Source organism: Protopterus annectens, chromosome 8.part0 (assembly GCF_019279795.1).
Source record: "Protopterus annectens isolate FY-2018-M chromosome 8.part0, PAN1.0, whole genome shotgun sequence".
In the NCBI taxonomy this organism is placed as follows: Eukaryota; Metazoa; Chordata; order Ceratodontiformes; family Protopteridae; genus Protopterus; species Protopterus annectens.
Window position 1 is genome coordinate 1,567,600,290 of NC_056741.1, and position 23,849 is coordinate 1,567,624,138.

The window sequence follows — 23,849 nt, forward strand, 5'->3', positions numbered from 1 at the left end:
ATAAATTTTAACTGTGTTCACACATATAGTAGATTTGTAACAGTTCTCCCATATCTTTCACTCTCCTTAATCTTTCACCGCACCTCTACTTCCAGAATTTGTGAGTAGTTTATTGCCAATGATTATACGTGCCTTATGGACTTGTAATGGCATAACAGGTGGAGTAAGTTGAGACAAATTTAATAACACCAGGGGTTGCTATTATTCTTTAATACTATATTGTTAGAGATTCAGAATGTTACAGCCATCAAGAAATAAAACTGTACAGTTGTTGGCAAGAACAGCATGATATCCAAATGTATCGACTTAGCTGCTGCCAGACCTGAAACTTATTTTTCTCTAGTTGATAGATTGCACCCATTCTCCTTGATTTTGAATAAAAGGTATCTGCTAAAACATCACATTTAGAATTATCCCATTTGAAATTTACATTTGTCAATCAAAAAAAAAATCTGCATTTTATTTACATGGAAAACATGCAGTGTTTTTACTTGAGAACAGTCATCATTAATGTTAGTAAAAGACAAGTCTGTAAAGGTAAATGTCATAAAAAGCAGGGTCACTAAATGTATCCTTTTAAGAAAAACACCATCTGAACTTTAGAAGTACAAAATCACATTTAACATCAACCTGAAATACAGCTCTTATAGATGTGTCAGAAAAAAGCTTAAGGTACACTTTTTTACAGGTTTTACTAACTGTAATCAAATATAGGATTATTTGCATAATACTCACTCACTACATACAGCTATGAACTAAGTACATTATTTCAAGCTAAAAATATATACCTAAATAGTTTATACTTTAAGTATTTCATTTAGAGTGGCTTCCCAGATATTTTTAAAGTGTGACTCTGCATTGTTTGTTTGTTTTTTTAACAGCTTTTAACAGCTTTATTGAATTGTCAGTTAAAACACAGGTAAACATATATTTATATAATAGAAAAAAATGCATATTACCACATTATAAGTTGCAAACATTATATATAACGCATATTCTTTTGTATATTTATCATCAATTCAGCATTACATAAATTGACCGATTCCTGCCTTCCCTTAAACTTCAGTCTTCCAAAACATTATTCTGTATGGATAGTTCAAACAATTTCCATTTTTTTTATGTAATTTGCTTTTACACTTTTCTGAAGATCTCACTTCCAGTTCTTTTATCTCTGTTACAGTATTCAGTACTTCAAATACAGTTGGCTTAGGCTTTCTGTAACTAGGCAATTCAGATCCTGTATCCCAACTCAAAAAAATCATTTCCTTACTTGCACCCATTTGTTTAATCAATATTTCTGACAGAGTAGAAACAATATAAATACCAGTCTGACACTGCTGCAGGTAAAGTCCACAAAACTTTAATAAAAAAGAAATAAAAGAGTAAGCGCTTTCACAGTATATTCCTACTGCTTCTTCAGACTGAATACTAAAGAACACCAGAGTCATTTAAATAGCACATCAATAAAACAATCAGCACATCAATTAAGCATACAATGGTTAAAGTGCTAGTACATAAAAACGCAAACCTATATAGCAGTGTCAATGTTTCAAAGGTCTGGCTTTCAAAAAAGGTTTAAGAGAGACTACCTTATTTAAACCAGGTGCTTTATCAGTATTTAAAGGTAGAATCCACTTCTGTTCAGCGGATTTAGTCCGGTTCCTAATGTCCCCCCTCTTAAATTCTCTGAAATGATCTCAAGCACTAAGAATCTAAAATGATGATCTGTCCCATAATTAATGGCGTGCTTATAGACGTCTATAACATCTTCTAGTTCATCCATGGTGCCAAGTATAGGTTTGTGTTTTATGTACTGGCACTTTAACCACTGCATGCTTAATTGATGTGCTGATTGTTTTACTGATGTTCTATTTAAATTACTCTGGTGTTCTTTAGTATTCAGTCTGAAGAAGCAGTAGGAATATACCGGGAAAGTGCTTACTCTCTTATTTCTTTTTTACTAAAGTTTTGTGGACTTTACCTGCAGCTGTGTCAGACTGGTACTTATATTGTCTCTACTTGGCCCTTTTGAAAGTACCATTCCTTATTCTCTCTTTGACTATTGTATTTTTTAAAATTTCTGACAGAGTACTCTGTAGGGAATTTTTAAAGTGTGCCAGCTCATTACACTCCCAAAACATATGTTCCTAGCTACCTCTTTTTTCCTTATCACGCCTCCAACATTTACCATCTACCTGAGGAAGAAATCTTTGGAGTCTGCTTGGGATATAAAATACCTATGCAAATGCTTCCAAACAAAAATCCTAAATCCTCCTGACATAGTTGCATATTTGGGTGAATTGCCTATCCAGTCTTTCTTCCCAATCTTTTCTGACCTCCTCTGATTGATTCCTATAGTTATTATGCAGTATTTTACATGGCCTACTAATTATCCCTTTTTAACAGCAGCTTCTGTTCTAGATTCAATTAAAAACTCTAACAGAGCAAGTCTTTCACCTAGGATTCCTCTATCCCTTTCTCTTTGCCTATACTCAGATGAATATCCCTGATAGGGAAGGCAGTCTCTAGCATGCAGTCCAAAGGTCTTCTTGACTTCTTCCTATTATCTTACCTTTCCCTCTTTAGATATTTACTCCCAATACATTGGTTCCTTTGCCAGTTTTCTCCAGTAAATTCCATCCCCCTCTTGCCTGTTTTTTTTTGTACCCTAATTGCAGTCATCCCTATTAGCAAAAATCTACTTTTTCCAGTCTCGTGTTGGCTTGGTTCTTTGAATAATTTCTGCTACTTTATGAATATATTATTCTTTGTGGCTGTTGTTATTTTCCTTAAGCATCTGCATCCAAGTCCCACCCACTCTGTCCTTATTTCTTGAATTTCCTTCTTGCTTCATCATCATTCCTTTCCACTTTGAATTATAGCTTTCTGCTTGTGTTATGCATGTGAGCCTTAACTGTGTAGTTCTAAAATATCCATTCAAAGCAGGTAATCTTAAACCACTGTGTTTTGTTGGAAAGATCGAATTTATCCCAAGTGAGCCTTGCCCTTTTCCCCTCCCAGATAAAACCCTTCAACTCTTTACTAATTACTGTCCACAACATCTCCTCTGGTTAATAAAAATGTCTGGCCTGTATTTAAAACTAAAGGGATTAAAACATGTTCACTGCTTGTATCTTGCTGTCCATATCCATAAACAAGAGCTTCTAGTTTCTCAGTTTTTGTATTATCTTTGTTTAGTCTCTTCCCACATATCCTTCACTGCCATAACCAAATCCTTTTTAATCCATATCCTAAATACTTCATTTTATTGTGTCACCATAAATATGGATATTGCTGGGCTAATTCATGTATGGGTACATAGATTACAGCTACAGCCTTTGTTTATCTTCATTAATTTTATATCCTAAAAGACTTGAAACTGTCTCTGGATGTTCCCCAACACTGAGATGTCTTTTTCTGGTTTTATCAGGTACAAAATAATACCCTCTACGAATAAAGCCAGCTTTTCTTGATTACCATACTAATTATAGCCTTGAATTTCTGAGTCCCTTATTTTCTTTGCCAGTGACTCTTAATATAAATGAAATTAACAGAAGGGAAAGAGGTCACCCCTGCCTGGTTCCTCTGGTCAGACACAAGTTGTCGAGTATCTGCATTTTTGACTGTATTTACTGAGCTTGATGTCAGTACTGTAAATACATTTCTGCTAACATTATTATCCTTAAATGATTCCACTCATGCTTCTGTTATTTACTTTTAACTGGTCATGACTTGGATTGTGGATATCAGGAGGGTAATTTTTTTATTTCAAAATTAAGTAGCTGCTCAGAAAACATCTGACTGTTAGTTATAAAGGCAGGCTGGAGGAACGTGGGGTTGGTCATTAGTTTGTTTCCCTCTAGCTAAATACTGCTTGGAATAAAGAAAATTTCTGCATAAAGATGTGCTGGCCTGTTGTTTGATCTAACAAGATTGCCATCAGAGAAGTGACTACTCTATATATTAAGATCCCCTACACATGTAAGCATAGACAGTCTTGGGCAAAATGAACTCTGTGGTCATTTGGGGGGGCCCAACCACAGCAAATTGCTTGTCAAACCATCAAAAGCTAGTGCAGCAGTCATGTGTACTTGAACCAGGTGGATAATAACCCAGGTGAATAATAACAACCCATAGGATGAAGAATCCTAAGGATTGGCAACACTTCTCCTTTAACCTTCAAGGATATCTCTGGTTGTAGTGACAGTGTTTTGTCAAGCAGCAATCTTCATAACTTCATTAAATATTGTACCACTGATAGTGTCTTTGATTTAGTGAAATTATACTGGTGAGCATATGCTCTACTAAACAAAGAGGTATTTGGCACCCACAGTGCTAATGGCTGGGGGTGGCCATGATCATCTTTTTCCATGAGGGGCCCACTGTAAAAGCTGCCACTGGTTGGAGAAAATGAAGAGGAAAAAAATATCAATCATTCTCTGATTACGCACTTTATCCGAAACAGGGCTATGATATAATTCTGTTAGGATAAACCCATTAATCAGTAAATTAGCACGAGTGACATAAGCACTAGAGATTAGCAGTCCAGAGCTAATGATCTCAGCATTTACCTGGTGTTTTAAGAAGAACAGACCCTGTCAATCTTCAGGGATGGTTTTCCATTTCAGTTTGTTTAATAAATGCTGGAAGGACATCAGATACTATAACTTTCAACTTCTTTGCTCAAGAACTGTAGGCAAGGGACTTACAAGATGGCCGTACACTGATCAGCATCTTCATTTCATCTCTTCCAGTTTGTAAAAAGAAATTGAGAGATAGGGACCAGTAACAGTGCTAGATTTAGTCAATTCAGTTACTAGGTATTAAGTACACTGCCTGACTACAAGCAAAGATGAAACTTAGAAAGAAAACCATTTATAAAAGATGAAGAGAAAACACTGACTGGGAAGAATCCAGCAGCTGTTCAGCAAATAGCAGTTCAATCTCCTAAATGAAACATTGTAGGGGTATAGAAACTCAGACCGCAAAAGACTGAAAAAATGTAGGCTGATTTAAACATATATTCAAATGAGCTGATAAAACTACAAAAATCAGAGGTCAAAATGAAGAAAAGGTTCCATTAGTCTGAAATGATTCATCTCCCAAGCCCCTGCTTACATTTATCAAGGATGTGAGAACTTGTCAGAGATTTGGGCATGCATGGCTAGGCTAAAAAGGCTCTTGTAGTTTTTTGCCTAGTAAGCACCTATGAACCTGAATATGCTACTTCACAAGAACAGCTGTTTCGAAAATGGTAGCGTTAGAGGACATACCATGCAGGGAAAACATCTGCCAGAGAAACTGGAAGGAATAGACTATGTTCATTTTATGAAAGCACAAATAAGCAACTAGACTGTTATTCCATAGCAGAATGTGTTAATTGAAAGAGCACATGATGTGCATACTCCAGATGTGGCAATGAAAATGTAACAAAGTTTGTATTAGTAAAGATGCAATCATACCCAGAATTGATCCTGACAAAGTGTTGCAGAAGGGCAAAGTATTAAAAATTGGAGACAGCAGATTGTTTGTGGAAAATGATGACCAGAAAGAGAAGAAGGAAATTTATCCCCACAGTCAGAGAATGTCAAGAGGCAGATGTGAGATTCCAGGTGTTGTATCCAGCTGTCTTCAGAATATTTTTTCCTAGAAGATCAAAGTACTTTTTGATGCAGAACAGGCTGAGGAAGAAATACAAACGTTTGTCCAACAAAAAGTGAGCAACAAACAGAAGGGGTCTCCACTTCTCATTCTTCTGATAATGAAGCTCATCGAGATACTTAGCCAGTGAAACCTTTTCCAATGTCTCAATGTCTTGAGAAAATGAAAAAAAGTACAGGGGTCGGCTAGAAGAATCAAATGTTCCATCGACTTGAACTGAAGTATGTGGTTGGGAAATGGAGATGAACAGGAAGAAGACCAGCAACACTGAAATTAGTGAATAAATGTGAGATTATTAAGCATCAGTCACATCTGTGAAATATGGCTTTGCATGGACAAAGGAGGAAGATTGGACTTTTGTTGACACTGTTAAACTTGTGGGACACTGAAAAGTGTTTACCTCCCCTCCATGTGATTAACGTTTGGAAGGACACTAAAAGGAAAGGAAAAAAAGTAACGGTGTTTGTTCTTAACAGTATTTATATAAAACATTTCATGATATAAATTGCATGTTATATAGGAAAGCATTTTCAGTTTTTGATGTATATGATAAAGATATTAAAGTAAGCAAGTGCCTTTTTTCCTTCTTTTTTATAAAAAATGAAGGCATTACAATGTAAAAAGAGAAGAAAGACTGGACAAAAGCATGTTGAAGTTAATATGGTGTAATCTTGGGTTGTTGAGGAAGGGGATTGGGTGCAAAAGTGCACAGATTATTATGTATGTAGAGTTGATATGTTTTCTCTTATGTTTGCATAGCTGAATGTTTGGAATAAGGCCCTTGGATTAATATAATAACAGTTTTTTTTTTTTTGTGTGTAAGCAAGTAAACAGCGAACATTGAAAGTAATGAAACATTTTCCTTTAGGAAATGAATATTCAATTTGAGAAGTCTTTAGCTGAGGGCAGATGTTTATTTTATTCTTAGGTTTTCATGTAGACAAGCTGACTGGTATGAGATAAAGGCCAGATCACATTTTTAAGTCTAAAAGTTAATGTTTTCTGAAAACATACAAGCTGTTTTTCACATCATAGAGTGGAATAAAGATAAAACAAGAACAGACAGCAATTTGTGTAAGTAAGAGCACAGGCTGCGACATATGTCTTAGTATGGATAACCTTCATTTTAGGTTAGGTTTTGCCTGTGTATACAGCTGTCAGTTTGGGGCATTTGTTATCTGTAGGGTTAAACTTCATTATTTAAAGTTGCACATAGTTTTGTGTGTTCATTTTAGGTTAATGGGTTATTTTGGCTGTGTGTGTGTGTGTGTGTGTGTGTGTGTGTGTGTGTGTGTGTGTGTGTGTGTGTCTGTTTGAGGGTTTTCATTAAAACAGAAAGTCTTGTGAAATGGAACATAGGTTCAAATTGAGATGACAAAAAACAACTGTATAAAATTTCAACGTAACACAAAAGCTGGAAATCGATGTTAGAAAAAGCTGTCATATATAATAGGTGGGAATAAGAACTTTGTATCATAATGGCTACATGAAACATATTGTTTTGGAAAGTGAATGGCCTCACAGGTAAAGCCTCCCCTCCTGTTCAGCATATACTTCTCAGAGGTACAGGCAAGCACAGGAGGACTATGGCTCACCAAGTTCACAGACGACTGCAAACTAGGGGCTATAATTGACTCTCCGGCTGACACAGACATCCTCCAAAAGGGTCTCACTGAGATGGATACCTGGTGTCAAAATCATGGCCTCAAGCTAAATGCCAAAAAGTGCATAGTCATCCCCTTTGGAAAAAGCAAAGTACCCACAAACTACCACATAGGTGGTAGTCCCCTAAATACGGAAGACGTAATAAGGGATCTGGGGACCCAAGTAGATAGTAATCTCTTCTTTGATAATCACATTGCCAGAGTGGTTAGAAAATCCTTCTATGTGGCCTACCTAATCACAAAAGGGTTCGCATCCAGATTAAAAGAGGTAATTGTGCCCCTCTACTCATCACTCATCAGACCCATCATAGAATACAACGCCCCATTTTGGATGTACCTTACAAGACACCTGCAACAGGTGGAAAGACCACAGAAGTACCCCACCAAGAGGATCACTGGCCTCAAACATATGCCCTACGCAGCTCAACTGAAGAAACTCCAGCTGTACTTGGTTGCATACCGCCTACTCAGAGGTGATCTCTGCCTGACATACAAGGCCATGTCCAACCCAGAATTGATGGACTTGCTCCACCTAAAGAAACCCCCCCTTGAGCCACATGATCTAGGGATCTAAACCTCACCACAACAATAAATCGGGCATGCTGGGGGGATAGATTCCTGTCCCAGAGGCTTCCCATGCTTTGGAACAAGATTCCAATCTACATTAGGCAGAGCTCCTTGCTAACACTCTTCAAGAAAAACCTTGACAAGTGGATGGGAAATAGAAAGTTTACCCCGGGAATCACTTCAGTGGCTCTGCTGGACAGAGGCACAGGGAACTAATATAAGGGGGCGGTGAAAGCCAACACATTCTGGCTAGGCTTATAAATGCCTTCGGGCAGATAGCCTAGTACCTACCTATGAAAGAGTACTGAATTATATTAAGAAATACAGAATGGAAATAGCAATGCTACAGGCGACACTTTTGAAAAGAAACAAGCATGTGAATTTGATAAAGAAAGCATTTCAAGAAGGAGAGTACTTATACTAATTGCTAGAGAAGCTACAGTAGTGATAGAAGAGGAAACAAAATGATAATAATGGTAAATTTGTAGTAGCAAGGGGTTACTGGCATGGGAAGGGGATTACATGGACATGTATTTATATTCTGCCTAAATCTGCTATTATGGAGCTTAAGAAAAATTTGGGAGAAATAATCAGCTTTCGTCAGGGAATATTACTTAGAGGTAGGGAATGGAATTTGATTTGCGGCAATGAGGATGTATCTGAGGGATATATAACAAAAGAGGGTAGAATTTTGAAGAAATATTTGAAAATATTTGGTATAGAAGATGTGAATTCAGTAGCAGGAGGAGAGAATTTGCATATTATTCCCCAAGGTACAACAAATGGGCTAGACTAGACAGAAATTGTATTTCACAGCAATATAAGATCATACGCTAATACCAACTAAGGTAAAAATCGAGGGTAATGGCAGTGAAAATGAGACACTGGCACTTTCCAACCTACCTGTTAAAAAGATAGGAATTTAAGGAGTGTGTAGTGGGAATTATTTAAGAGTCATTTAAGAAGATAGAAATTTCTTGAGAAGTTATAGCTAGTCAGTGGGATAAAATGAAAGTAGAGTTTAAGAACAGGGTAGAAATAAAAGAAAAATATACGGTTAAGAGTTAAGCTAACAAAGGTTAAAATATTGCAGAATAAACCGAATCTCACCGAACAATAGTCCTAAAGAGAAAACAAGTTAGTATCTGGATAATATTCATGATTTTAGAAAGATAGCTGTGGAAAGGGTCGTTGCCAGATTTGGGGAGCCTATGACATTAAAAATAACCAGAGACTGTGTAGAGGTATTAGAGTTATTTCAGAAATGTTATGAAACATTTTATAATGCAGAGAAATGTGAAAATGATGGAAGAGCACAAATGGAATTATTTATGGAAGACTTAATTATGTCAAGGTTAGAGGTAGATGAGGCTCAGCCATTAATAGTTAAGATAAGGTAATATGAGATAAAAGTGGTGATGTACAATCAATCTGCAGGAAAGTCTCCAGGATTAGATGGTATTTCTGTGGAAGTTTGGAAGAGGGAAGAAAGTGATAAAGATCTTGAAGGTTTTATTTAACAGTATTTTAAAAGAGAGAGAAGCACCAGCATTCTAGAAGAATGCCATGGGGCTGCAATACCTAAAATCGGTAAAGACCCACCAGACCCAGTTTCATATAGGCTCTTTTCAATTTTAAACCATGATTACAAAGTGTTTATTATCTGTAATAGCTAAAATAATGGCAGAGGTGTTGCTCAAATTGATAGATAATGATCAGTGTGGTTTTCTAGAGGGGGAGGCAAATATTTGACAACATTAATAGAACAATGATGATCCAGACAGAATCAGTGTGTAAGAAAATACTTCTGCTGTTGTTTGGTCTTGATGCATAGAAAGCATTCAGCGAAGTAAGCTGAGATCTTATGAGTAGGCAGTGGAAACATTTGCATTCCATGATACAGTAATAAGGTTAATTAGGAGAATATATGAGGGATTAGAAGCAAAAGTTAAACTGGGAGGGTTCCTTTCTGCCAAGTTGTGTCTGAACAGAGGAACTAGGTGGGTGTGTCCTCTTTCCCCTTTGTTATTTGCTTATATTTAAAGCCAGTGGCAGAGAAAATAAGGGACTTAGAAATTCAAGGATATAATTGATATGGTAATCAAGAAATGTTGGCTTTATTGGCAGACAGTATTATTTGTATCTGATAAAACCAGAAAAGGATATCTCTGTGCTGTAGAACATCTTGAGACAGTTTTAAGTCATCACAGGACATAGAATTAATGATGATACAGCAAAATGATATAGCTGTACACTATGAACACAGACATGAATTGGTCCAGCAATACTCATATTTATGGGGACATGATAAAATTAAGTATTTAGGATTATGGATTAAAAATGACACTGTTGCAGATCATGTAGTGGTACTAGAAATATATTGCAAATTTTATGAAAATCTGTATAAAGCTGAGAAATATGGAAATCAAGAAAATGTACAAATGGAAATGTTTATGGAAGAATTAAATGTGCCAAAGTTAGAGGTAGATGAGGCTCAATTACTAACAGGATAGGAGGGGGTGAGATAAAAATGGTGATGTATAACCAATCAACAGGAAAGTTCCCAAGAATAAATTGTATTCCTGTGGACATTTGGAAGCTAAAAGGGAAAAACTGATAAAGATCTGAAACGTTTTGTTTAGCAGTATTTTAAGAGGAGGAGAAGCACCAACATCCTGTAAAAAAAGTGGGGTTGGCTGTAATACCTAAAGAGGGTAAAGACCCATGAAATCCAGCTTCATACAGGTCCATTTCAATCCTAAACAATAAAGTGTTTATTTCTAGAATGGCTAAAAGAATGGCAAAGCTGATGCCAAAATTAATAGATATGGATCAGTGTGCGTTTTTCTGTGGAGGGGAGGCAAACATTTGACAACATTAACAGAACAATGATAATACAGATGGAAAATGAAGGTACGAAAATACCACTATTATTGTTGGGTCTTGATGTAGAGAAAGCATTTGACAGAGTAAGCAATCGAAGCATTTGCATTCCCTGATAAAATTATAAGGTTGATTAGGAGGATATGTGAGGGTTCGGAGGTGACAAAGGGGGTGGGTTCCTATCTGTAATCTGTGTTTGAGCAGATGAACCAAGCACGGATGTCTTCTTTCCCTTTTGTTATTTGCATTATATTTAGAACCATTAGCAAATAAAATAAAGGCCTGAGAAATTCAAGGATATAATTAGTTTGGTAGTCAAGAAAAGCTGGCTGGCTGTATTTGCAGATGATATTATTTTATACCTGATAGTACCAGGAAAGGACATTTCAGTGTTGTGGAACATTTTGAAATAGATTCAAGTATTTTCAGGATACAAAATTAATGAAGCTAAAACAAAGTCAATAGTTGTAAACTATGTACTCACACATGAATTGGTTCAGTAATATCTATATTCATGGGGACGTGATAAATGAAGTACTTAGGAGTATGCATTTCATTCCCCTGTTGGGTAAAACTCTGTTCTGTTTAGTATTCATGAAAAAGAATGACTGATGCAGTAATACTGCCTAAGATAAGGATACCATTGTCATTGTTCTCTCAGGGAAAGGGGGCCCCGAACGAACCTGAAAAAAGAACAAGAAACAAAGACAGAAAGAAAAGTGCATAAAGAATGGGGCATGATAGGAATTGTTCTAGGGGTCTTTTAGATAATGCTGAGGAGAAATAGTAAAACCTTAAACTGAATGTTTGGGATAATGATCTTGATAACTAGAGGAAGACATATATGATTCCATGACTTTTAGTGTGTACATATCATAGGCTAGCAGGCTGCCGACCTGTCACTTTGATTTCAGTTGTATGGAAGTGATGGAGGTAGTATTAATGGAAACCTTTGGAACACAATATCTAAGAAAGTATGAATACATTGTTAAATTTATTTGATTTATCCAGATGTATAACAACGGCAGGAGGTCTGAATGGGGTTAAGGATGATACATCCTGCCAGGATTTTAGGAAAGTATTTGGCAAGGTACTAAAAACATTGACTTGATGATGGAACACAGACAGTTATAGTCAATGAAAATTGGGTACCATGTATATATTTCGTATGGGGTGTGGGGGACTGCTGCCCCCTGCAAAAAAAAAAAAAAAAAGATGTTTTCCTTTTTTTTTTTTGATGATTTCAAGATCAACCTTTGTGATTCGATCCTTTGTGGTTTGCTGTTATGCCATTTTATTGAAATGTATGTCATGCCCCCATGTAACAGATACTGTCTGGAGAACAGCAACATAAATTATCAGAAGCTTGCCTTAGAAATCATGTAAACAGTGGACAATGGGGTACCATGTTGGTGTGTGCAGAGGCTATTCCATTAACCTGTCTTTTAAGTTAACTTGCAGAGGGCATGGAATAAAAAAAAAATTGCTTAACAATATGATACTAACAAAAGTGAAAAAAGACTGATAGAAATAAGGTGCGGATGAGATAGAAAGAAACTTAAGAAAAATGTAGACATGGTCAAAACATGGAGACTTAAATTCCATGCTGAAAATCTAGAACAGACCACTTCCAAGCAACCAAAATTTTAGTGGTGAACAAGGAGTGGGAAAAATACAGTAAGAAAGCTGTTTTCAGGATCAACCAGTGTGGTTCAATGCAATGACATTTTGTATTAACGTCATACACCCATGTAAGAGAGACTGGACAAGAGCAAAATAAATTATCAGTAATTTGCCTTAGAAATCATGCAAATATTGGCTAAAAGAGCTTATTGCTAATAGACCTGAGCAGAAGAGGCAGACGGGAATATGATATAAAATTTTAATTATATCAGGAGGTTCTTTAGAGGCAGAGGAGGCACTAGATTACAAAATATGCACACGAAAGAAAAGATACAATTTAGTAATACAACATCTATGGTTCCAAAGGAAATAACATGATATTACATTGTAAAATAATGACTGACATATAAAGCAGCTTTTCTTGTGAGATAATCGTAATTTAGTGACAAAATTTAAGACTCCATGGAATAGTTTGAGGCCAGCCTAGTAAATACAAGGACTAGGTGGGGGAAATGCATTTTCATATGAAGTAGGACTAACATGTTATCCAATATATAAATGCCAACCAAATAAATCAATCAGTCTTCTTTGGCTGATAAAATGTATGTTTCTATGGGACTAAGTACATGAAAAATTAATTCACATAATTAATTGCATACAATCCTAAAAAATTGACTGCATTAATAACAGCATCAAATGTAATATTCATCACCTACTGGCTTGCTCACCTTTAGAATAAACTTATCTTCTCCTAAAACAAAATTGTTCCAACTCCATCCTAAAATAAAAATAAATGGCTGTATGTATGTAAATTCCAGAGTGCATTTACCATGGTTAAACTTCTTCATGGCCACATGGCCATAAGTGTTGTACTAAGCTATGAACTGATGCTCCGAGATTAGGAAGAAAGTTTATTTGGCTCAAATTACAAAAGTGTGAGACAAACCAGCTTCATTTCCACTTACTGTAACTTTCACTGGGATAGTGAAAGACCAGAAAGTAAAACTTGGAGGAATTCAGAGGTAGGACTGTAATAAAAGTAGAGACAGAAACTGAGCAGGAACATATAGGAAGAAAGTTTATTTGGCTCAAATTACAAAAGTGTGAGACAAACCAGCTTCATTTCCACTTACTGTAACTTTCACTGGGATAGTGAAAGACCAGAAAGTAAAACTTGGAGGAATTCAGAGGTAGGACTGTAATAAAAGTAGAGACAGAAACTGAGCAGGAACATCTCTAATAAGGAGGGCTACCGTGGGACTATGGTTATACATGAAACCAAGCAGCACATTTCAGTGCAGTTCAGCAGTTTGACAGTCAAAGTCAAGATCATGAGACATGAAGGTATCTACAAAAGGTTATACAATATATTGAAGTAAACAGTAAGCATTATTTAATAGTGTTGTACAGTCTGGACAGGTTAGCACTTTGTTGGTAGAGCATGAAGTTCTTACAATATCTACAACTGCAGTTACTGACAGACTGTGTGACTTGTCCTCTTCTTCCTATTGACAAACAAGCTTGTATTTTCTAAAGCTATAAAGATACACAACAACATTTTCATTTGCAGACAGTCAAAATTAGTTAATTAGGCTGCTTTTGTTGAACTGTTATGCCTTGTTAGCCTCCTTAACAATTAACATTCAAACAGTTTCTGAAGATTTAAAAACACGTCTTGAAATGTGAAGTCATTCAAATTTTAGATTGCATTATCAGCATCTCTTTATTTTTATATGTCTCTCTGTCTAGATATGGGTTCACTTATTTTACATAACATAACTAAGTCAGCCTCTGTTTTGTCAAAACCCTTTGGTCGACAAAACAGATGGTCAGCACTTACGCTAGACTGCACATTTCCTGGGTTTGGGGAATATGCCCTTTCCCCAATGATTGTGCGATCTCAGAGTTTAAATGAATAATTAGTCGGGAGGGAGCTTCTGGGGGACCTTGTTCCCTGCAAAAAGTGCAGCATAAAAGTTGTACGCTGTGAGGTTATTCCTCAGAGTATTCACAAAGACGTGTCAGCATTAAGGTTTTGATGATTTTATGTCAATGTTAGTATGTCAACATTTAGGTGTTTCATTACTTAAAATCTACTGCCAATCATTAGCGGACCGGAGTTCCGCTGTGGTGACCCCCTAACTGGGAAAAGCCGAAAGACACAACAACAACACACCCACTAAAATGCCAGGTTTTTGTGATATAAAAAAAAGAGACCACAATAAATCATAAATCATTTCAAACCTTTTCCCACCTTTAATGTGACCTATAACCTATACAATTCAATTGAAAAACAAACAAATCTGTTAGGGGAAAAAATATAAAAAATAAACATACAATAAGCTGTTTGCATAAGTGTGCACACCCTTAAACTAATACTTTGTTGAAGCACCTTTTGATTTAATTACAGCATTCAGTCTTCTTGGGTAGATATCTGTCAGCATGGCACATCTTTTCTTGGCAAAAGTACTCCAAATCTGTCAGATTGCAAGGGCATCTTTTGTGCACAGCCCTCTTCAGGTCACCCCACAGATTTTCATTAGGATTTAGGTCTGGGCTCTGGCTGGGCCATTCCACAACTTTAATTTTCTTCTGGTGAAGCCATTCTTTTGTTGATTTGGATGTATGGTTGGGGTCATTGTTGTCTTGAAAGGTGAAATTCCTCTTCATCTTCATCTTTCTAGCAGACGCCTGAAGGTTTTGGGTCAAAACTGACTGGTATTTGGAACTGTTCATAATTCCCTCCACCTTGACTAAAGCCCCACTTCCAGCTGAAGAAAAGCATCCCCAAAGCATGATACTGCCACTAATGCTTCACCATGGGGATGGTGTTCTTTTGGTGATGCGAAGTGTTGTTTTTGCCCCAAACGCGCCTTTTGGAATTGTGGCCGAAAAATTCAGCCTTGGTCTCATCAGACCATAACACATTTTCCCACATGCTTTTAGGAAACTTGATGTATTGTTTTGCAAATTTTAGATGGGCATGGATGTTTTACTGTGTAAGAAAAGGCTTCCATCTTGCAACCCTACCTCATAGTCCAGACATATAGAGAATACGGGAGATTGTTGTCACATGTAGTACACAGCCAGTACTTCCCAGAACTTCCTGCAGCTCCTTCAGTATTGCTGTAGCTCTCTTGGCAGCCTCCCAGACCAGTTTTCATCTTGTCTTTTCTTCAATTTTGGAGAGACGTCCAGTTCTTTGCAATGTCACTGTTGTCCCATATTTTCTCCACTTTTTGATGACTGCCTTCTCTGTGTTCCATGGTATAGCCAATGCTGTGGAAATTTTGTTGTACCCTTCTCCTGACTGATACATTTCAACAGTGAGATCCCTTTGATGCTTTTTAAGCTCTCTGTGAACCATGGCTTTTGCTGTAGCAGGCAACTTAGTAAATGTTAGAAAAATCTTACTAGGACAGCTAAACTTTATTTAGGGTTAATCAGAGTCTCTTTAATTGATGGCAGGTGTGTACCAAAGAAGACTGAATGCTGTAATTAAATCAGAAGGTGCTTCAACAAAATATTAGTTTAAGGTTGTACACACTTATGTAAACAGCATATTGTATATTTTTTATATTTTTCCCCTAACAGATTTGTTTGTTTTTCAATTGAATTGTACAGGTTATAGGTCACATTAAAGGTGGGAAAAGTTTTGAAATGATATATTGTGGTCTCATTTTTTTATATAACAAAAACCTGGCATTTTAACAGGCGTGTGTACACTTTTTATATCCACTGTGTATATATATATATATATATATATATATATATATATATATATATATATATATATATATATATATACACACACACACACACACACACACACACACACACACACACACACACACACACACACACACAACAAACCTGGTGTTGTTTAGTTTATGCATTGCTAGGTTTCATGATCCTGATTTTTGTCTTAATTATCCCTAGCCGTAGTTTTACAACTGTCAGAATGGTTGTTAGACTGTGGCATTTGCATTTGACATCTATCCAGCTGTAACTGTGACATTCTGCTGTACTTTAATTGGATGGGCAGCAGTTTGGCATTGTGACTTTGCCGAAGGTCTCTGACTGGAGCCATGACTTTGTGGATGGCATTCAGTCTGCAGCTGTGACATTTTGCAGACTTACACATGACCATATACTTTCACATACAAACACACACACACACACACACACACACACACACACACACACACACACACACACACACACACACACACACACACACACAGCATAACAGTGCTTTCCTAGATCAGCAATTTGGACTGTGTGAGGCAGTGCAGCATTGTTCTGCCATGATTTTCTCAAATGGGAGAAACATGGGAAATGCAGCTAATAGCTATGTGCATCTATCTAATTCTTGCATTACTCTGCATGGATCTTGCAGAGTACAAAAGTCAGTGAATCAAAAAATCCTTCTACAGCAGTTCACTAGAATATGATGGAGCTAAATTTCATATGGTGTGCCAGTAGATTACAATTCAATAGAGCAGAGCTGTTAATCAGAACCTTGCTTCTGTGAATCCCAAATCTATTACATACTACCCAAATTCCCTTGTGTAGCTTTACATGGTATGTAAGTTGTCTATTAAGTTTAACCCCATAACTTTGGTTCTGTGTAGTGTCTTAGGGTTTATACATATAACCAGAGATGGGAGTAATATATTACAATATGTAATATATTACTGTACTGTATTACAGTTTCTAGTAACTAGTAATTATTTACTTTTCAGAATAGTAACAAAGTAATAGTGATATTATTTTTGTAACTAGTAACTTAAATGTGAGTTACCTTTGAGTTACTTTTTTTTAAACCAATGATTTCCAATGTGGGTGATATCACCCCCTAAAGAGCAATAGAAAACTTCTGGGGCCCTGGGTAGTATGAATAGTAATCAGATGTTAGGAGGTAATAGAGACTTTGAAGGGGCAATTTGGATAAAAAATGACAACATAATGTTGCTACAACTCATAGCATGTAGCATTCATAACACACCTCTCAACTCTGCCAAGTTCCTTAGCATTTCCTGGTTTGGGGCTTAAAATAATAGGGTGCCATGAACTCCCGATTGGCCACATTAAATCCCAGTTTTGGCGTGCAGAAGGGCGCCATGACCATCCCACTTTTAAGAGGCTTCAATTTAAAAAAAAAAAAAAAACACCCTGTGATGGCAGCATCTTCTCCTTTATGGAGGATCATTTGCTACTCCTTACTAACTACAGGAACAATTGCCAAAGTTATTAATTTCATGGCCCACATGTAGATAATGCCGGAGGAGGGGTTTAAGGGTTTTAGATTCAAGCATCTATTATTCTAATTCACTTCTAGATTTTGTGGCAGTATGCATTTTGAACAATAAGTTATACTGAATTGTTGAAATCGTCAGCCATTTAAAAGAAAATCAAGCATTTGCTAGAGGCAGGGCAAAAAACTAAGGCAAAATCAGGAATAATTGGTAGGTACGATCCTGCTGTTTGTAAGGTGGATATCATGTTAGTGAGTTTGTATTCCAAATGTTTCCCTGATGTAAAGAAACTCAGTTTAAGAGCCGAGAGCCTGCAGAACTTGTATACCGCTCACCATCTCAATACAAAAAATTTTGAACATAGCCATTAGCCAAACATAATATGTGGAAGGGGACAATGATTTGAAATCAGGAACAAATTTTCAGTAGGACGCTTATAAACTTAGAATGGTTTTAGAATGACACGTTTTGCATTAGTATGCATTTGCAAGAATTAGAACATTTTCGAGAAACAGTAATATGCTGCAATCGACTAACAATGATAATAATTACAGCTGTACTTGACTGATGTAACCATATAATTCTGCACAAGAGTGGGGTTGCACTAAAATAACATAAGTGCAGCTCATACAGGTTTTACAAACTAACACAGCCATGCATTCTCTTCTGGTCATAATAGAGCAGCTGCAAGTTAGTAAGTCCATGAATAGAATGGGAAAATATTTTAGCTGTCCTCCACAAGCGTACGTGCCAAAATTAAAGTTTGTAAATACTAGGTATCTTAAGTCGCAACATTGATAAAAAGTAAAAACGGCAACCCCGAAATCCAGCATTTAACTTCTGCGTTAGGACTGAAAGACAGCAATTTCAACTCTGTGACTGTGACTACTAATGCATGCTATGGATGTTAACTCAGTCCGCACTTAATATAAACTAGCCATGCCAAGGTAAGTGTGAGTGCACGAGTATGTGTATTAGTTAAACTGGCGGTTCGTTTTTCTGTAAGAGAGAGACTGTGTGTGTGTGTGTGTGTGTGTGTGTGTGTGTGTGTGTGTGTGTGTGTGTGTGTGTGTGTGTGTGTGTGTGTGTGAGTGACATCCCTCTCAACTGTCCAGATTCAGCCTCATAGTTTTGGTCTTTTTTTTTTAAATTTATGGTTTTCTGGTAAATCACTGAGGACTGAAGTCGCTAAATAATAATGTGTATGAGTTTCAGACTTCTTCATATCCTTCATAAAATGTATACTAACACAAATCCTGTTATTCTATCAGCTTTCTAAGTTTATAAGAGCAATATTTTTAACTTCTGTCCCTCTTTTTGGGCCTTTTATCCTCCAATTATGCTAGTCTTTGACCAACTTTCTTGCGCTAAGAGGTTGAGAGGTATGGTACCGCACAATTTAGAAAGTACCAATTTATTATGTTTTAAATGTAACAATTGTTATTTTTGTATTGTTTTGAAGTTGCATTAAACACTAAGTGATGCAGTTTTCAAAGAGGAATGCTGCAAAGAGCAAGGGCGTCCTCCACACCCATGCTACTTAATTATATTAAGTCTGAGATAACCGTACCACAGAATAAATTTAATTCCCCAAAATAACCACAGTCTTGATGCTGGTATAGATATCATAATAAAACAAATGTTTGTCATCACGTTTCAGTGTTGATCACAGCTGTTTCACTACTTATATGTGGTATTATTTGTGCTGCTTAATAAAACAAGACATTTGACAGTGCATCACATTCCATTGTGGCACTTTTTACAATATTTTTAACATGGTATTTTAAGCATACATTGCTGTACTCTTAAAGAACAATACTGCCACAGCTTCTACATCTGTAATGAGTACAACACTACTGCTTTACAGTTTATTTATTTTATACATTCCATAAACATTGCTTTACTATTTTATTCAGTCATTCTGATATTTAATATAACCAGTTCAGTGTTGTGAGGGAGCAGGAGCTCTTCATAGCAAGCAGTGGGTGCAAGGTACACAAACGAATAATTGGTACAGTGCCAATCTATAAGAGGACACACAGAGACACACACATGCACACACAAATACATACGTGATATTGTATATACTCACAGACAGTTTGGAGGATTGTTAATTCACAGGTGTCCTGCCTTTTGGCGACAGTTAGAGGTATGAGTCAATGCCCAGCATCAGCAGCTAAAAAATGTATTTACAAAACCGACTAATACACATTGGTATTCCATATCAGATTTATTTTATTCATTAATCAGATTGTCCTGATACCCACATATTGACAACAATAATGACTTGTTATGCCAGTGATTGTTATGACAGACTTTAGTTTCCTATTAATAGAGTGCACAGTTCTTTTATATATGTTACAGTTACTGATGTATGTTAATTTAAAGAATTTCTGTAAAGGTGCAGCTATTGTGACATCAGTGTGTATATGCTAGAAGTATGGTAGGGCAGAAAGTAGAATGCAAAGTGTTTACATGCCTGTTGCCTACTACTTCCCTTAAGATTTTTTGTTAATGCTGTAAAGGGACTTTTAACTGGTGTTTATGTGTGAATGCATATTTTCAGAGTTAATATTAAATTGGGGAACATTTTCACAATTATTTGAATGTTGGTGTCCCACAATATAATTGGAGTGGACAGAGTTACATTATTATACATGCAAATTTTATGATTATTAGTGCCCATATTTTTAGCCAATTGTACCTACTTTTCCAGGGCCTTGGTTCAGATTTTTGATGTCTCCAGGCTGAGAGGTATGTTTTATAATAGATCATTGGAATTAGTCTGGAGCATAATTTACATCATTTTTTTTGCACTGCAAGGAAGTGAAAGCCAATGATGTCCAGACTCCAGCCCTGTCCTGCTACTCAAGGACTCTCACCCACTAAAATGGCCCCTAACACTGGGACAATTCTAGTCTGCTAGAGATCATATCCTTACCTTGCTGTATAATAAACGGCATTAGTTCTCCATACTCCCATCAGTTGGAATCAAACTCACCACTCATTGGTTTAACACCCGATGCCCCAACCCACTGCACCAAGCAGGACTCTTCAGTTGGATCTATGATCAACCAACTTTTGTCTTGAAAATTTTTTTATGTTTTTTTAAATTTCTTTTCAGGTTTCGTTTTTTATTTGCTGAAAAATAGACAAAATGTGATAGGTTTTTTAGGTCTTGTGCTGCTAGCTGTGTATGGTTTGGTTTAATTATTATTTGTGACACTCTAGCTATAAAGACTAGCTGTTTTCTTCTCCTTTTGGCTGCTCCCGTTGAGGGTCACCACAGCAGATCATCGGTCCACAGATGAAGTGGCAGAAGAGTTTTACGGGGTCAAGTTGCCAGCCCAGAGCCCATCCTTCCTCAGAAGGCACACACACTTGCACACTCACACCTAGGGCCAGTTTAGAATGTCCACTCCACCTGCAGCATGTCTTGGAAATGTAGGAGTAAACAGGAGCACACGGAGGAAACCCATGTGAACATAGGGAGGACATGCAGACTCCACACAGAAGGCACCCCAGCTGAGAATTGAACCGGAGAACCTCTTACTTTGAGGTGACAATGCTAACCGCTGCACCACTGTGCTGCCCAGCTATGAAAACTAGTCTGCTGGAGTTTTTCAACTGTTAAATGCTATTCATCATCATTGTAACATTGTGTATACAGCTTTAATAATACTCTTTTATGCATGTGCTTACGTGTGTGAGTAAACCTCAGTATTATAATTGATAAACCATACTTATGTAAAAGTAACGCGCTACTTTAGTTAGTAACTAGTACTAGTAATATATTACTTTTTTAGAAAAGTAATAAATAATAGTAATATATTACTTTCATTGAAAGTAACAAGCAATAACTTATTACTTTTATAAGTAGCTAGCACAACACTGCATATAACACTTCATCATATTAGTGTTATGCAGTAATGAGCTATGCAGTTAACACTAGTGCTTTTCTGTAGCAGGAAATACAGAGATACACCAAAATGCTCACATATGTAGTTGTCTTAAATAATTTGTTGACATAAAAGGAAAGACATAAAATCTGTAAAGAAATGACAGAGATAACTAGAGTGGCATGACTATGCCAAATTGTACACTTAGTTCAGGAAAGGGTATAATGCTGTTGCCTCCTTGCATTTTCTGTTTTTTTTGCATGTTTAAAATTACTTGGACTTTAGGTGAAACTGTTAATGGAGCTATATCACATTTGCTAGCCAGTTTATTCACAGTTTGTTGTTAAATTATTGTAAGGTGTTTGTTAAACTGGGTTGAGCTTGCAGTTAGTCGTGCTGTGACCACTGCTCTACCCTCATAACCAAAAAAGTAAATAAATCAATTTTAAAATATGCATTCATTTTTTTGTCATTGTCATCCCATTGTCAGAGTTTATTCTTTTCTTCCTGTACATTCTACAAAAATGTTAGAGCTATTGTTAGGTTCTGGGACAAATGTGACAATTAACTGTGTTCCAGATTATGCTATTGTGGAATGACTTATTGCTCATTTATATTTCTAGGTCGCAGTTCAAGTCATTACCCCATCTATGAAAAGGATCATCTCTTTAACAGCAACCCAGAATGGGATTTTGGTGATTTTAGAAGACTGGATCACTATGCTAGAGAAACACAGTTTAACATCTCTAGGTAATCAGGTTAATAATATGAACACAATTTTCTGTAAAAGATTAGTGTACTTAAGTGTGTGTGTGTGTGTGTGTGTGTGTGTGTGTGTGTGTGTGTGTGTGTGTGTGTGCCACTCCTTTAGCTTTCAGAATACCATTATTATTTACCGGGTAAAATGCAGTATGGTTAATAAAGTACTGAATTTACGCAAGGCATTGTGATTTCCTAGATGGGCTGCTTTTGATGACTAGTGCTTATCAAAGGAGACAAAACAAAAGAAGATTAATACAGTTCTATTACAAAGTACCTACCAGAAATAAGATTTCTAAGGTGTAATTTTCTTTAAATTAAAAGCAATTAATTTTATAAAACTCATATTGTTTGGAAGCATGTATTAAACAGCATGGTGAACATTCATTAAAAGAATGCAATCAAATAACATGCAGTTAATGAAATTTGTATGCATTTATACTGTGAAAGAATACAGACCAGCATTTGGGAAAGCTATTTCAGCCTCTATGCTACTACTCCAACAGTCTAGGTAGTAGGTAGGCTGTGCTACTTAACTTATGCATACAGCCTAAGTAGAAAGTAGGCTGTGCTACTAAACCTATGCACACAGCCTAAGTGGCAGGCATGTTGTGCTACTTAATCAATGCACACAGCCTAGGTAGCATGTAGGCTGTACTATTTAACCTATGTCAATAGCCTATGTGGCAGATAGGCTTTGCAACTTGGAAGCTATGCACACAGCTTAAATAGAAGGTAAGCTGTGCTACTAAACCTATGTACACAGCCTAGGTGGCAGGTTGGTTGTGCTACTTAATCTATGTGAACTGCCTGAGTGTCAGGTAGACTGTGCGACTTAACCTGTGCACATAGCCTAGTTGGCAGGTAGGCTGTGCTGTGTAACCTGTGCACATAGTCTATGTGTGAAATAAGACTATGTTACTTAACCTACAGACACAGCCTAGGTGGCAGGCAGGCTGTGCTACTTAACCTCTGCACACAGTCTAGGTGGCAGGGAGCCTGTGCTACTTAACCTATGCACACAGCCTGGATAGCAGGTAGGCTGTGCTCCTGCTCTTATCTTGTCATTTTAACTCCTAGCTTAGGTAGCAGGGGCTGCACTTAGAGCTTTTTAACTCATAGCCTAGTTTGTAGATACAGGCTGCTCTATCAGTTCATTTCCTGAAAAACCTTTTCAGCTGATAAAGTATACTATCTTTTTCTGTCTGAAGTTTCTACTTTATAATGGGGCATAGTACACTGTATTTACATCACTGGCAAAATTTAGGCTGGGGTATTTATTTTACCCAAACTTCCACCTCCGTGTATCAGGATGGAAAAGACATTCCCTGGAATTCAATAAACTCCTGCACGGAGTGAACTGTGTCCATTTCCGCACAGCCTTAATAGCAGCGTGCCTTGCATATTCATGAAGGCGCGCTACTGTTAAAGGCTGTAATGGCACGAACAGTGAACGAGTGCAGGTGGCGTGGTCCAGTAGTGCTCGCACAGTTAACACACCCCTTGCACTCAGAAAGTGCCATATGCCAGTATTT

At 36.8% G+C, this 23,849-nt stretch overlaps 1 protein-coding gene across 1 annotated transcript in view; it reads left to right on the forward strand.

The window, feature by feature from the left end:
* LOC122808514 overlaps positions 1-23,849 on the forward strand; it is a 1,519,214-nt gene that overhangs the window by 215,433 nt on the left and 1,279,932 nt on the right. Inside the window, exon 6 of the mRNA XM_044079469.1 lies at positions 22,179-22,305. Coding sequence (XP_043935404.1) covers positions 22,179-22,305 — 127 coding nt within the window. The remainder of the gene's footprint in view (positions 1-22,178; positions 22,306-23,849) is intronic.